This window comes from Coffea arabica, chromosome 6e (assembly GCF_036785885.1).
Source record: "Coffea arabica cultivar ET-39 chromosome 6e, Coffea Arabica ET-39 HiFi, whole genome shotgun sequence".
Taxonomy (NCBI): Eukaryota; Viridiplantae; Streptophyta; class Magnoliopsida; order Gentianales; family Rubiaceae; genus Coffea; species Coffea arabica.
Genome location: NC_092321.1, coordinates 21,743,453 through 21,757,634, shown reverse-complemented (window position 1 = coordinate 21,757,634; position 14,182 = coordinate 21,743,453). Strand labels below are relative to the sequence as shown.

The window sequence follows — 14,182 nt, the reverse complement described above, 5'->3', positions numbered from 1 at the left end:
ATAAAGAAAATGTAGAAAAGGAGGGCGATTAAATAAAATAAACCCTAGAAAATTAGAAAATTTTCGGGTCCTCACACTCATACTTTTCGGGGCGTCACAAAAATATATATAAGTCGGTGCATATTTCAATTTCATTTCTTTTATTCCTTTTTTTTTTTGGTAGTATTTTTTTTTTATATATATGGTAAAATCACGTTACATCAGCATCTGCCAAACAGAGGTGCAAAAACATCCAAACCAGCAAAAAGAAAGAATTGCTCAACCGGAGAGCAAAAAATTACAGCAGGAATAGCAAAACAACAGTAACAGCAACAACGCTTGAATCTGTGTGGATGAACTAGACCCCATTCCAGAAATCCAAATGATTAGTAAACCCGAAAATTAGGATAACCTAACTTATCCAACTTGAGGTCTCCACGAACCAATCGTGGCAATTCCAACCATGAATCATACACTATGTTGGACTTTAACTCAGTTCCAACCTTAGATAAGCGGTCTGCAGGCAAATTCGCTTGGCGATAACAATGAGTGACGGATTGAAAGAAATGCCTAAAAGTGAGCAATTGGTCCAGCTCTCGTTGCAAACCCCATGGACATCTACTAATCCCCTTAACCATTTGGACAAGAAGTGACGAATCTGATTCCAAATGCAAGCAAAAGAAACCTCGCATAACACAAAGCTTAACTCCAAATAACAAAGCCTTCAACTCTGAATGTAAACTCGGTATGACACCCCAATAACACGCAAAACCCAACAAAAAAACCCCCGAGCTATTTCTCAAAACCCCCCCACCGCCACTCCTTCCCGGATTACCAAGAGAACTACCATCGGTATTCAGTTTACATGTCGACAAGACTGGAGGGATCCACCTAACCAGGATGAATTTAAATGGTTTTTTCCAACTCACCAGTGAAGAGTAAAAACATGGCCACGAGTACCTTCCAACTCCAATGTCTGTAAAATGTAATTGGAAAATGTCATAGAGATCAGAAAGAACAAAAGTATGAATCTGCATGACCGACAACACCTTGCCTTCCCAAACCGCAGTATTCCTAGCTTTCCAAAGATGCCAGCAAATCAGCGATGGCAGGAGCTGATAAACCAGTTTAAGCTTAATGTTTTTAGCTGGCAGCAACCACCATTGAATGACTGCATGCTTTACCGTTGAAGGAGTGACAAACTCGCCAATATCAACCTGAAACGATTTCCAAACTTGGCGAGGGATTTCACCTGTACAGAAAACATGATCAATAGAATCAAATCCAGGATTTAGGCAGCAAACGCAACGAGATGGTCCGCACACACCAAAGCGCTGTAACACATCCTGAACCGGCAGTCTCCAAGATAGCATTCTCATCATAAAGAATGAGATTTTTGCTGGCAAGTCTTTCACCCAAATGGAAGATGAAAAGATTGACGTATTGGCAACGGTGCGGACCACCTTATAGGCTGAAGAAAAGGAAAATGAACCAGAAATTTCTAAATCCCACACCATCCTATCAGGTTGATTAGAAACAACATCCGGGGGAGTGATTTGTAGAATCGTAGATATAATGTTTTCTGGGAGCCATTGTCGAAGCATTGGAATGTTCCATTGACCATTTGAAACAAAATCCGCCACTGTGTGATCTCCAAAAATGTCGATCTGCTGACATAAAGGACCTGTACCAGTCCAATTCTCATGCCAGAAGTTTATCAAGCCATTCTGCAACACCCATTGAATATGGGAATTTGCCAAAGACTGATATGTAACCAATCTCTTCCAAGTTACCGATTGTAAAGGCTGAAATTCCGCTTCGCAAGCATGCAATTTATGTAAATATTTATTGTACATAAATTCTGCCCAAAGAGACTGACGTTGCCTTAAAGACCACCATAACTTCAATGAAAAGGCATTAAACACATCAGTCAAAGCCCTCACTCCCACACCCCCTTCGGCATACGGCTTACACAATGAATCCCATGCAATCCAATGATACCGAGACCCTTTATCAGTTGTGCCCCATAGAAAATTTGCAAATGCTTTCTCAATGGTGCGGAGAACACCCTTTGGAGGAGTTGTAGCAGCTAAGACATGAAAAGGCAAAGATGATAGAACATTTTTGAGTAACACTAACCTCCCTCCAGATGACAAAAGCTTCTCCTTCCAAGACAGAATTCTCTTAGCAACTGAAGTGCAGATATTTGAAAAATAACTGGTTTTCCTTCTCCCTGAGTAGAGAGTACAGCCAAGATATCGAAGAGGAAGTGACTTAGCTTGAAAACCTGAGATTTGTGAAATGACACGTTTACGAGGTAAAGTCAAAGCTTCATGATCAACAAAGCAACTTTTTTGAGAATTAAGTTGCTGACCAGATACACAACAATAGTTCTCCAAAACACTCATAACTTTCTTCAAAGTACGCTTAACTCCACTGCAAAAAATAATCACGTCATCCGCATAAGCTAGATGCGTGACAATAGGGCATGAAGTAGGGACCTTGAAGGGAAGGAAGCCTCTCTGTCCTACCAAAGAATTCAGCGATCTAGATAAAACCTCTGCCCCAATAATAAAAAGAGCAGGCGAAATGGGATCTCCTTGCCGCAGGCCTCGAGTTGACTGGAAAAAACCACATGGGGAGCCATTAATAAGAACCGAAAACCAGACATTAGAAATCAATCGCCAAATCATATCGATCCACCGCTCACTAAAACCAAAGCGACGAAGTACTTGCAACAGAAAGATCCATGAGACTCTGTCGTAAGCTTTGGCCATATCCAACTTCAAAACCACATTCCCCCCCTGATTGGGCTGCCGAATTCCAGAGATCAGCTCTTGAGCCAACAAAAAATTATCTGAAATATGCCTTTCTCTAACAAATCCACTCTGCTGAGGAGAAATAATCTTAGGAAGGAGACGGGACAATCTATCCGACAAAATCTTTGAGATCACCTTGTTGATAAAGTTACACAAACTTATAGGACGAAATTGTGTAAAGTCTTGTGGAGATTGCGACTTTGGAATCAACACTATTGAAGTTGAGGATATACTTCTAGGCAAAACCTCCCCACAGAAAAAGCTAATAACTGCCGCATATACATCCTCAGCCACAATGTCCCATGCAAAGGTAAAAAACTTTCCGGAGAAACCATCTGGACCAGCCGCGCTATCACCATCCATAGAAAAAACCACCAACTTAACTTCTTCCTTGGAAGGGATTTTCTCCAACATCACATTATCATGTGAGGAGATTAATCTAGGAATAACCTCAAGAGTTTCAAAGGATTGAGCATATGATTCATCCGTGAACAAACGTTTAAAAAATGATTCAGCCTCTCCCTCAATATCAGATGTGCTATCCAACCACTTCCCATCAGACGACTTGATGCGATGGATTAATGATCTACTTTGACGTTCCACCACCACAGAATGAAAATACTTGGAGTTCCTATCGCCATCCTTTAACCACTTAATCCTAGATTTTTGTTGCCAAAACATATTCTCAGTTGCATGTGAACGCCTTAGCTGGGCTTGTGCTTCGTGTAATACAATTAAATTTGGCTGAGACGGATCAGCATCATAACTAACCTCAGCATTAAGAGCACGTTGTTCTGCCACCTTTACAGCTTCAAAGATGTCACCGAATACCTCGCGCGACCACATTCGTAAGGCCATCTTTACATTCCGAAGCTTGGCTGCAAGGACCTTTAATGGAGGGCCTGAAAAATTCCCAATCCAGTTGCACCTAACCACGTCCAACAGTTCTGGTTTGGATGTCCAGAAATTCAAAAAACGAAAAGGCTTTGGTTTGTTATCCAATTTTGTTTGAGCCGACAATAACAATGGAGCGTGATCTGATGGGTCTCTACACAAATGTTGTACATCGAAACCTAAGCCTAGGTTGGAAGAAACCTGATTCATAAGCAACCTGTCTAATCTCTTCCAAATACGCGCCCGACCATATCTATTGTTGCACCATGTGAAAATAGACCCTGAATACCCCACATCAAAAATTCCAGCTTGAGACATAAAGTTCAACAATTCCCAACCTTCCTCTGGTGTAAACGGCACCCCACCCCTTTTCTCCTCCTCCGAGACAATGACATTAAAATCCCCCACAAGAAGCCAGGCAGACTGAGTCGGCTTGTCCGCAAGAAGGCTATTCCATAATTCTACTCGTTGAAGGGCAGTACACTTGGCGTGCACAAATGAAAAAATAATAGGGACCGCAAATAATGCAGAATCAATTTGTAACGACAAATGTTGATTAGATTCTCCTACTTTACGACACGAAATAGAGGCTTTAAAAAAAATCCAAATATCACCCGTACTGCTAAATATAGCATGGTCCATATTAAGTCTCATTCTGATCGAATGGATCTCTGCAACTTGAATTTTTGGTTCACAAATAGCTACTAGTTGAATAGAATGGTGTTTTACCAAATACCTCAATCTTCGAAAATTTGGGGCGCGAGAAACACCCCTAATATTCCAAAACATAAACTTAATCATTGAGACAAGGAAGAGGAAGAGTTTGAGGAAACCTTGGCTTTCGATCGCAACGAACGATCAGATGAAAATTTAGCCCTGACACCTTTCGGTTTGCCATGCGTAACCACCTGTAAACCTTCCTCGTGTTGGAGCTTTTCACTGACTTGTTGAATGATCGGGTCAAGATTAAAGATATCCGCAACCGCAGATGATTGTTTTGCCTGCAAATCCTCCAGCACACCACAATGAGATATATCGATGACAAGCGCATTCTGCTCCGAAGAACTGGCTTGCTGGTTTTCCTTTCCATCCATAAGTTCCAGTCCATCACCAGTGGGAGCCACCATTATAGTATCTTCCAGTCCATCAAGATCATGCTGAGACACCACCGCATGAGTATCAGCAGGTTCGGTGAAAATCCCAGTACAAATATTTGCTTCTTCTACAAGAGGATTCGCATTTTTTGAAGGCCCCTCCTTATCAACCACACCCACATCCTCCTCCGTAGTAGCCGGCACAATTATTGGATGCACCTCTTTCCGAGATTGATCATCCTGTTTGCTGTTCCCAGAATGATCATCCTGTTTGCCTATTGTGGCCAAGGCAGGTGAAGAAATAGTTTGAAAACGTGCATGACCATCCTGTTTCTTGGTAGCTAACGGTCTCTGAATTTTAAGATCCGGATATAGCATATGACAATCCTCTTGGATATGTCACTGCTTAAAACAGTGGGAACAATATTTAGGCAGGCTTTCTGGAATTAAAGCTTGCCAAAAGCCCTCATGATCACCATTACCAATCCACACCCTAGGAGTAAGAGGTTTTAGCAAATCTACTTCTACACACACCCTTGCCACACTTGGTCTTGAAGCCACCATGGTAGCAGAATCTACAAACAGAGGATTGCCCAAAATTCCCGCGATCTGGAACAAGCATTCTTTGTTAAAGTAATGCAGCGGCAGTTTTGGTAACTTAAACCAAACTGGAACCACCGAAGGCTCCTTGTCCACATGGAAAGCAGGAGACCATTTCAAGACACGCATAGGGGCACCATAAACATACCATATACCTCTAGCCCAGATCCGATGAAAGTCCACCTCATTCCCCAAGTTAATCACTACATGTCTGGAGTCTAAAAGACCAACCTTAGCAGCCTCTTTTAGATCAAGAGAAAAGAAGAATTTCCTGAGATCCTTCATAGAGGGACGAAATTTTACCTAAGTTATGAAATTTCTTGGTTTTGCTAGACTAAATTAATATCTTTAGAGTTAGATTAATTTTCCGCCTTAACATAAAATGTTGGAATTCTTAGTTGCCATTATGCTAAATTAATGACACTTGAGTCGACAACCTTACTATCTTAAAACAAATTATTTAAATTCCAATGATTAAATCCAATTAGTTGCTAATGTTAAATGTTAATAGGAATTTCCGCGTTAAGATGAAAACCAATGAATTTTAGATAAACATGATACTAATATACTAAACATACTTAAGGCGTGAAAATTTCGATAATTATAGCCTTATCCTTCTTTGTTTTCACAATGAATGCGTAAGAATAATTTTTATGTGCAAAATAAAAGAATTGTGCTAAACTATTAAATTTTCTAGCTTTGTTACCTTAAATTCATACTTTGATGGTAAACTATTTCATTAATCTAACGAGTAAATTTCTTTGAATTCCGATAGCTAATCTTAAGCGTTAATAATGATTAAGTTAATAAGTTTTGAGATAAAAGGATAAATGAATATTAAGAATGTTAAATTTATATATTAAGGTCAAACTTGATTTTAATAGTTTAACTAATAAAGCAAGAATGTTAAGGGTTAATAGGAACCTTAATGTTAAATCGTAATCGATAAATTTTAGACAAAAACGACATAAGTACCTTAAGTATACTTAGGACATAAGAATTTCGATAATTAAAGCCTTGCAAGATTAGCATATAATTAGGCGATCAAATTATACTTGGGATTAATTTTTGGGATCAAACTAGAATCAAGGACTTAAGTGTTCATTAGAAGGAATGTGAAAAGACTAAACTACCCTTCACAATTTCACAAAATCACCATACGACCACAACCATTCCATGCAAAGCCAAACACTCCCTCGGACACCATGATCACTCACCTCTCATTCGACCAATGCACTCACTTCACCACTTCAACACACAATCTCACAAACACTCAACTCCCTCTCAATAACCGTGACTACACCACCACCCTCAACCATATCAACCACTAAGCACCCAAACTCCACTACACATTTCAGTTTTCGCTTTGGACCGAGAGCAAGAGGGAGTGAGAGATGTAGCCTCGGTTCCATCAACGAGAGTGAGCAAGAGGGAGCCGAGTTTCTTGTTTTTTTTTCTTTTCTGTCCGCAACTTAGAGAGTAGAAGAGGGTGACTTGTGATCCTTTCTGCCTTCCATCCGTGAGCTGGTGAAGAGCTTGAGGCCAAACTTCCTTCATCCAGCCGCAAGCCAGAGCAAGAGAGAGAGAGAGATAGCGGTCTGGAATTTCTGGGCTGTTGAAGGGAGGAAAATTATTTCCGCTGCCAGACGCGCGTGTGAACTCCAGGTTGAGGTAATATTTAGACTTGAACTAGTTGATTGGGTAGATGAGGCTGAGTAGAGGTATGCATGTGAGAGTTGTACGTTTGGATAAAGGATTAAGCTACCAGAAATTGGTTTGGAAGAAAAAAAAATGGTACTGCCGTGAGCTTGAGCTGGGATTTTGTAGCCTTAATTCGTTAATTGTGGGATGATCAGAATTTGTATTTGTGTTTAATCACCTGAAAACAAGATGATAAAGTCATGCATGAAATTAATTAGCCTGGATTACGCTAGAAAATAAAAATGAAACAGAATCCATCACATGCAAGCTCATCCGAGAGTAGTTGCACAAAATTCTGGAGTTATGAACGTATATTGCTGTTGCCGAACTGATTTCCGGTCTGGAAATGATAGCTAATTAACTCAGAAATTGTGCATGTGAGACTTAAGTGCAAAATACAAGGTTTTAGCTGAAGAAAAAATTGGATGATGAACTAAGGAGCTTAGGAAAATTCTGTTTTGATGAAAAAAAATTTCTGCCGAGAGTTGTCTTGAATAATGTAGTTTCATGTGGTATAATTTTGCTGTTTTGAGCCTCTAGCCATGACTAACTAGTAAATTACAAGATGATTAAGCTACGCATGTAGTTAATTAGTTAGTTTGAACCAGAAAAATAAAACCAAAATGTATCCTGCCACATGCATGTTTATTCCGAGGCTAGCTGGAGATTCTTTCTTGGAAATTTGATGACTGGTGTGGTTAATCGAAATTAATTTTTGAGCTGGATATGCTAACGGTCTAGCCACGTAGTTGTATGATGAAGTTGAGAGTTTAATAGCATGTCTTAGCCAAGGAAATTTTGAATTTATAAACAACGAAGTGCTGGAAATTTTAATGACCGAAAGGTTGAACTGAATTCTTTTTAGTGGTTCCTGGAATTTTTCCTTGGGGTATTATGAGCTCGAAATGCATGACAAAATGTACACGTTAAGCTGTGAAAGCTGTTTAGCAATGAAACATTTGATATCTCGAAAGATTTAACCAAAAATGTGGGTATACAAATGCTGGAAATTTTCCTTGTGGTTGCCAAAGTTTGAGTTAGAATTTCCAGCTTGATCGTGAAATTTTCTTTGAAAACATAATGGTTGAAAATGCCTGGAAAATGTGGTGTTAGAATTCTATAAGAGATGTATGGATGGTTTGAATAAAAGTCTTATGGTTTTAAAAGAGAAAAAGGAGCTTTTCACAAGTGAACAAGAGTTTCCAGATTTTCGGATTTCACTGACCAGTCTAGGCAAAATGCTTATATCTTGGTGTACGAAAATCCATTTAAGGCGCCGTCAGTGGCATTTGAAACTAGAATTATGGGCCTTTGTTTTGTAGAAATTTCATATTTTTCCTCCATGTGTACTGCTGTTCGTGACTCATCAAAGTAGGCTGTCCTGCTGAAATGTCCTGTCCTTCATGAAATTGAAATCTTGACTTGGATCAAACACTTAGCTTGTTTGTGAATTGAATTCCTGATTTAATTGTGGTTGGATGTGATTGAGGGTTGTCAAAGGCTAATGATTGATGAAGCCTTAGCCATTTGAATAATTTTATATAAGTGTTTAAGTGTGGTGAAATTGAACTGCTGGACTTGTTTGGAGCTAATATGTTTATTTCGATTAAGTTAAGATGTGATATGAACTTGCCAAAAACCAAGTGCTAATGATTGACGAAGCCCTAGTGAGACTTCTATTTGAAATGTGAGTTTGCTATATTGACGAATCTAAAATATTACGTGTGTGTGAATCAGAATCGTAAGAAATTCGTTTTGGTCTGGTGAACTTGAGAAAGTGTTAAGCAAGCTATTTAAATATATCTTCGCCCTAGTATGGTGCGATAAAACTTAGCACGGTATGTTAAAGTTGAAAATTTCATGTAGGGATTTTCTAAACCTTGTCAACTCGATATTTCTTCCTTTAAGCTTAAACAAGCCTTATTATTTTTAGAAAATGATTTCACTAGTTTCAAAAACTCTAGGCTTTGTTTTACTTCCTTTCTTTTCCCTAGGAATTGTTTTTGGCTAGTTGACTATAGGAAAAATTCAAAAGTACAAGTTTTAAACAACCTTAATTGAAAATAATTTCTCTAGCTTTTGAAAATCCTAAGTCTTATTTTAATCCCTTTTCTTTCTTAAAGATTCGCCCTAGGATAGTTGTCAGTAGGAAAAGTTCCAAAATAAGAGTTTTAATAACTTTAATTAAAAATGTAGGAACTTGCTCGGCAAGAAACTTTATTTTAGATAAAATAGTTTTTAGTGATAATTTTTGCAAGAACCGTAGCTTTAAAGAAATTTTCAAAGTATCCCTCTAGCTTTGATGTTAAGAGGTTCGTCGACTTATTTCAAGAAAATAATACTAGTTACCCTTTTCTAAGGAAAAATATCTCAAGGAAAACTATAAGAAACATTTTTACTACTTTTGTCAAGCTTCAACTTAAGTAGATTCTTGAATTTACTATGGGAAGTAAACTAGTAATATATTAGATAAACCTCGATTTGTATAAGCTTAAAAACTGAATAGAAACTTATAGTTTCAAAATTTTGGTATTCTAGGATATTGCGAGGATGCGGAATTCGATTCCCAATTTGACATCTGAACTCCACTCTTGGTGAGTGTCCCTGCTTGTTCTATTCCTACGTGATTAAAGTGCTTTCTTGAATTAAGATGTGATATTTGCAAAAATTGGTTTTGATCCATCGAAGTGAGCGGTGTGTACTTTTTCACACTAGCCGTTCGAGTGGTGACTTGCGTGAATCATTTTCTCATGAATCTAAACGCAGTAACGTTGTTGGGTGAATCTCTCGACGCATGAATCTGACTGCAACCACGTTGTTGGGTGAATCCCTCGACGCATGAATCTAACTACAATATCGTCGTTGGGTGAATCTCTCGACCAATCATCTACGGGTATATCTCGAGTATACTGCGTCCTTAGTCGGTGTGCAGGCCCGGGACAGGGGTAAGAACGGTGACGGGTTAGGATTAAAATAAGTGGATCTACATGGACTATAAGTAGTGAGAGTTGACGGAGGGTCAACTACGATGAATGGTGATCAAGCGAGGAAAATGGCTCCTGAGAGCCCCTGTATCCTACCTTGTGCTGTTATACGCTTTCCTAACTGTTCAATTTGATTAAGTTATTACTCGCTGTTTGATTTACGTGACTGCATGTTTTGGGGCACCATTGAGTTTTAGCTCACCCCACGTTTATTTGTTTTCCTTGACAGGTTCTGGAAATTGAAGCTTTGAAACTTATCCATGTTTCGTTTTGGGATGTATTTGTATACTATGACTATTTGTGTGGGCTGTAGTGTGTTAAATTCGGATAATGTACTTTTTATTTTGGATTGCCACTTGAAGCTGGAAAATGTGTAAAACTTAATTTGGATGCTTGGCTTGATTGTTGTATTGTGTTGTATGAATTTTTTTTTAGTTGGGACGGTACGATTCTATTCCGCAGTTCGCAACGCGTGAAATGTTTAGGAGCCGTCGTTTGGCTATTTTAAATCACTGCTATCTCTGAAGTTAATGTGGTTTTAGTGACGGTCTTCTTCGGAGGAATTGTTTTGTAATAGATTAGGTTATTCTTCGAAAGATTTTGGGTTAGAATGCTTGCGTGAGTTCTAGCGAGAGCTGGGCAGACGGCCCGCCAACCCTTTGGTTCGCCTTAGGGGGAAGTGGGGTCGCCGCAATCAGCCCATCAAATTTCTTCCATAAGATGTTCAAGTGCTGACGAGCAGATGATTTCGACCCAAGATTTGGAGGGCCTGGAGACGTTATTTCGAGAAATTTTCCAAACAAAAATTATACCTTTACGGACTTAGCAAATGAGAAACAGAAAGGAAGCCTAGAAGATCTAGAATAAGATTGGATTTTGGCCAGGAAGGAGGCCTCTTCGCCAACCTTTGCTCAGTTTCTTCTAGAAATTTTCTGCACTTTTTCTTCCTCTTTGTATCTCTGTGTTCTCTCATTTTCTCCCTTTTTTCTCTTTGCGCTGCCTCTCACTCTTGTTCCCACCGTAAGGCTGCGTTTTGCTCTATTTATATGGTCCAAAAAGCTCCTAAACCCTTACCTCAAAGGTGAGGATGAAAGCTGAGTTTCTTGGGCTCTTTTTGAGCCATTTGATCTTCCCCCTTCCAGAAATTTCTTGATGATTCTAGTTGGGGTGAGGTGGTTCTTGTACTAGCAATGTATTGGAGGAATAACAAAGAAAAAAAAACAATAAAAAATGCTCCATATGCCAGCTGCAAATATTCTGGTACTATGGCCTGGTTCATGGCTTCTGTACCAGTTTTTGGTGAAGAAAACGTGTGCGAGCATCGCACGTGCACGTGAAGGAAATTTTTTTCTTTTTTCCCAAAAATTGATTTTGATTTTTCTTTTCTTTTCTTTCTTCTTCTTTTTTTTTTCTTTCCAATTTTCTAAAAAGGAATTGAGATGATTTTTCTCAAGAAATAGAAATGAAACAAAATAAATTAAAATAAAAAAATTAAACTAAAAATGAACAAAAATAGGAATAAAATGAAGAAAAATAAAATGATAAAATTTTGGTGTCTACAACTGCTAAAACTCTCTTACTAATTGCCAAATAAATTGATTTAGCAAATCCTATATTAACCGAAAGTGTAAAGTCAACAATTCCATCTGATGACAAATTTATGACCCCACTTTGCAACTTCAATTCTCATGTAGATATCACGCGTCATTCCCTAGCTTTCTGGACATGCTGAGCTTTGAGTTTGACGCGATCACACCGAACAGCAAGTCTAGTGAAAAATTTGCACCTTTTTATTACTCTTCATTCCAACACCCTGCGACCAATACAAATTACCAAAAGTAAATAGAATTTGTCAATTAACGCAATATTTGGTAAGATAAAAGAGGAAAATAATTGTAAAATTAATGACAAAATTGCAACCCATTTGAAAACCTCTGTTGGAATTTTTATAGTTGGACATGCAACATACCTGTTGAGTTTATGATTTTAAAACCACAAGGGGTAATTCCTGTCAAGTGCCATGTAGGGGTATTAAGTATTAACCCTTCCAAGACTTTAAAAATTATATTTCCTGCATTCTAAAAGTGAAAAGTTCCTAGACAAGTCTTTAAGAAAATTACATTAAAAAAATTACATTATATTCCCAGGGGTGAGATGGATTGGGTGGTATAGAAATAGGGAATATAAGTGAGAGATTCTGAATTTAAAATCTCTCACTTACATTAAAAAAAAATTACATTATATTCCCTTTGCTTCCCTGCTCTGCCACCCTGGCCCCAAAAAGATTTTTTTTTGGTAAGCTCCTTTATCGATTTCGTAAACTAATATTTGCCCGCTGGCCCCAGTGCCAAAATCCTTCTCAGTCCACTACTGCATCTTAGAGTTCTGCATTCAAATTTGATTGACAGAAAACATTTTGATAGATGAACATACCAAATGCAAATGATCACGCAACATTTAAAAGGAAAACCGAGAAACCAGTTACATAGCAGTCTACCAAGAAGAGGTATAGCTCTTGTGAAAATTCCTCTTAAAGGAAAAATTTTAAATCTTATATAGAACCTATGCATAGACCAAGCCAAAAGGAGCGTATCATATGCTGCTTATGTCTGATTTTCAATAAATATTAAGCCAGCTGACACAAATTTTTTTTTGGAAAAGTTTAGGTGAATTCGACACCAATCGCTGCTGTGGTCAGACTATATTCTTCAAATCATAATTTATAAGTTGCTTAACATGCTTTTACATATCATCAACCAATATACACGTATATCGTGATTCTTGTAAAGGATGTTAGTGCTTGGTTTGGGTTGAAATTTGCGGGCTCAACTTCATAAGATATAAAGTGTTTGGATACAAACTCTAAATGGATTTGGGCTTCGGATCTATTCGTCATTTGACCGTCTTAGATCCACACCAAAATTAATTTGTTTAGATTCAAACCCGGGTCCAAAGGTGTACAAGGGACCTAATGGGTATGGACCCATGAATATCCATAATTTCACACAGTTCTTGTGACTTTGGGTCATTGACCTATTTTATTTACCATGATTAGTGCTCTACAAAAAGTCGTCTGAGAAAAAATTTAAATTTTAATAGTTTTGAAACTTCCTTGAGGAAAAGTATATTCTGATTAACAAAATATATGGTGAAAGAATGACAAAGATTCTTCCAAAAATAAATGTGTTAACATGAATATATGTAGTAACTATAATACAAAACATGCCTATGCGCATATACATATATGTATGTATGCACTATTATGTATACAGCATTCTTTGTGGTATTATCTAAATACATATAAATGGGTGAAAATTTATACATGTGCTATTATCTTAATACTGTTTTGTATTATTATCTATGCGTTATAGGCTGAGTTTGGGATGGGTTTAGATGGTAAAAATTTAGATCCCAACCAAACACATACGTTGTCACCCTTAATTTGAGAAATACTTCATGGGCCGCACTTTTTGATTTCCAACTAAAACATTTCCATTTTCGCATTTTATACCAAATGTAGTTAGTAAGGCTGACAATACTGTCAGAGCAATAATATTCTTGCTAGAATAATATTTATCCAAATACCAACATTACCCTCAACTATTCAACACCATATATTCTCATTGATTCTTTTGGGTCAATTATCCACCAATTATTTGTTTTCGCCTCTCTCTAGTTAATTGAATAGCTTCCCTACTTCTTCTATCTCTTTAATTTATTTATCTATTATTTTCATAACTCATTGATTTGGTTTTGAGTTTTTTACCATATTTTTTCTTAGATTGTAATTCTTTTACTTTAAAGCATTCTTATTTTTAATTTTCAAAGTCATACTTAGAAGTTATTTTTTTTGCAAATACGATATGATTTAACTAAAACAACAAACAATCTAAAATGAAAATAGTCCAAAAAATGTACACACACTTTTCCTTCTATATTCATGGGATATAGAACATAACACAATTAAAAATAAATTTAATCTAGTTATTATAAAATATGGACACATGAAAATCAAGATTCATATAATAATTAGAAAAGCGGAAAAAATAGTGAAGTTTACAAGAAGATCAATACACTAATACATTAAACAAGCAAAATTCAAAGAAATAAA

The 14,182-nt window shown here is 37.5% G+C and overlaps 1 protein-coding gene across 1 annotated transcript; it reads right to left on the bottom strand.

Annotated features, from left to right (window-relative positions):
* Positions 1 to 365: 365 nt before the first annotated feature.
* Positions 366 to 4,334, bottom strand: LOC140009789 (uncharacterized). Its single transcript, XM_072056108.1, has one exon. The coding sequence runs from the start codon at positions 4,332 to 4,334 to the stop codon at positions 366 to 368; it is 3,969 nt and encodes a 1,322-aa protein (XP_071912209.1).
* Positions 4,335 to 14,182: the final 9,848 nt, after the last annotated feature.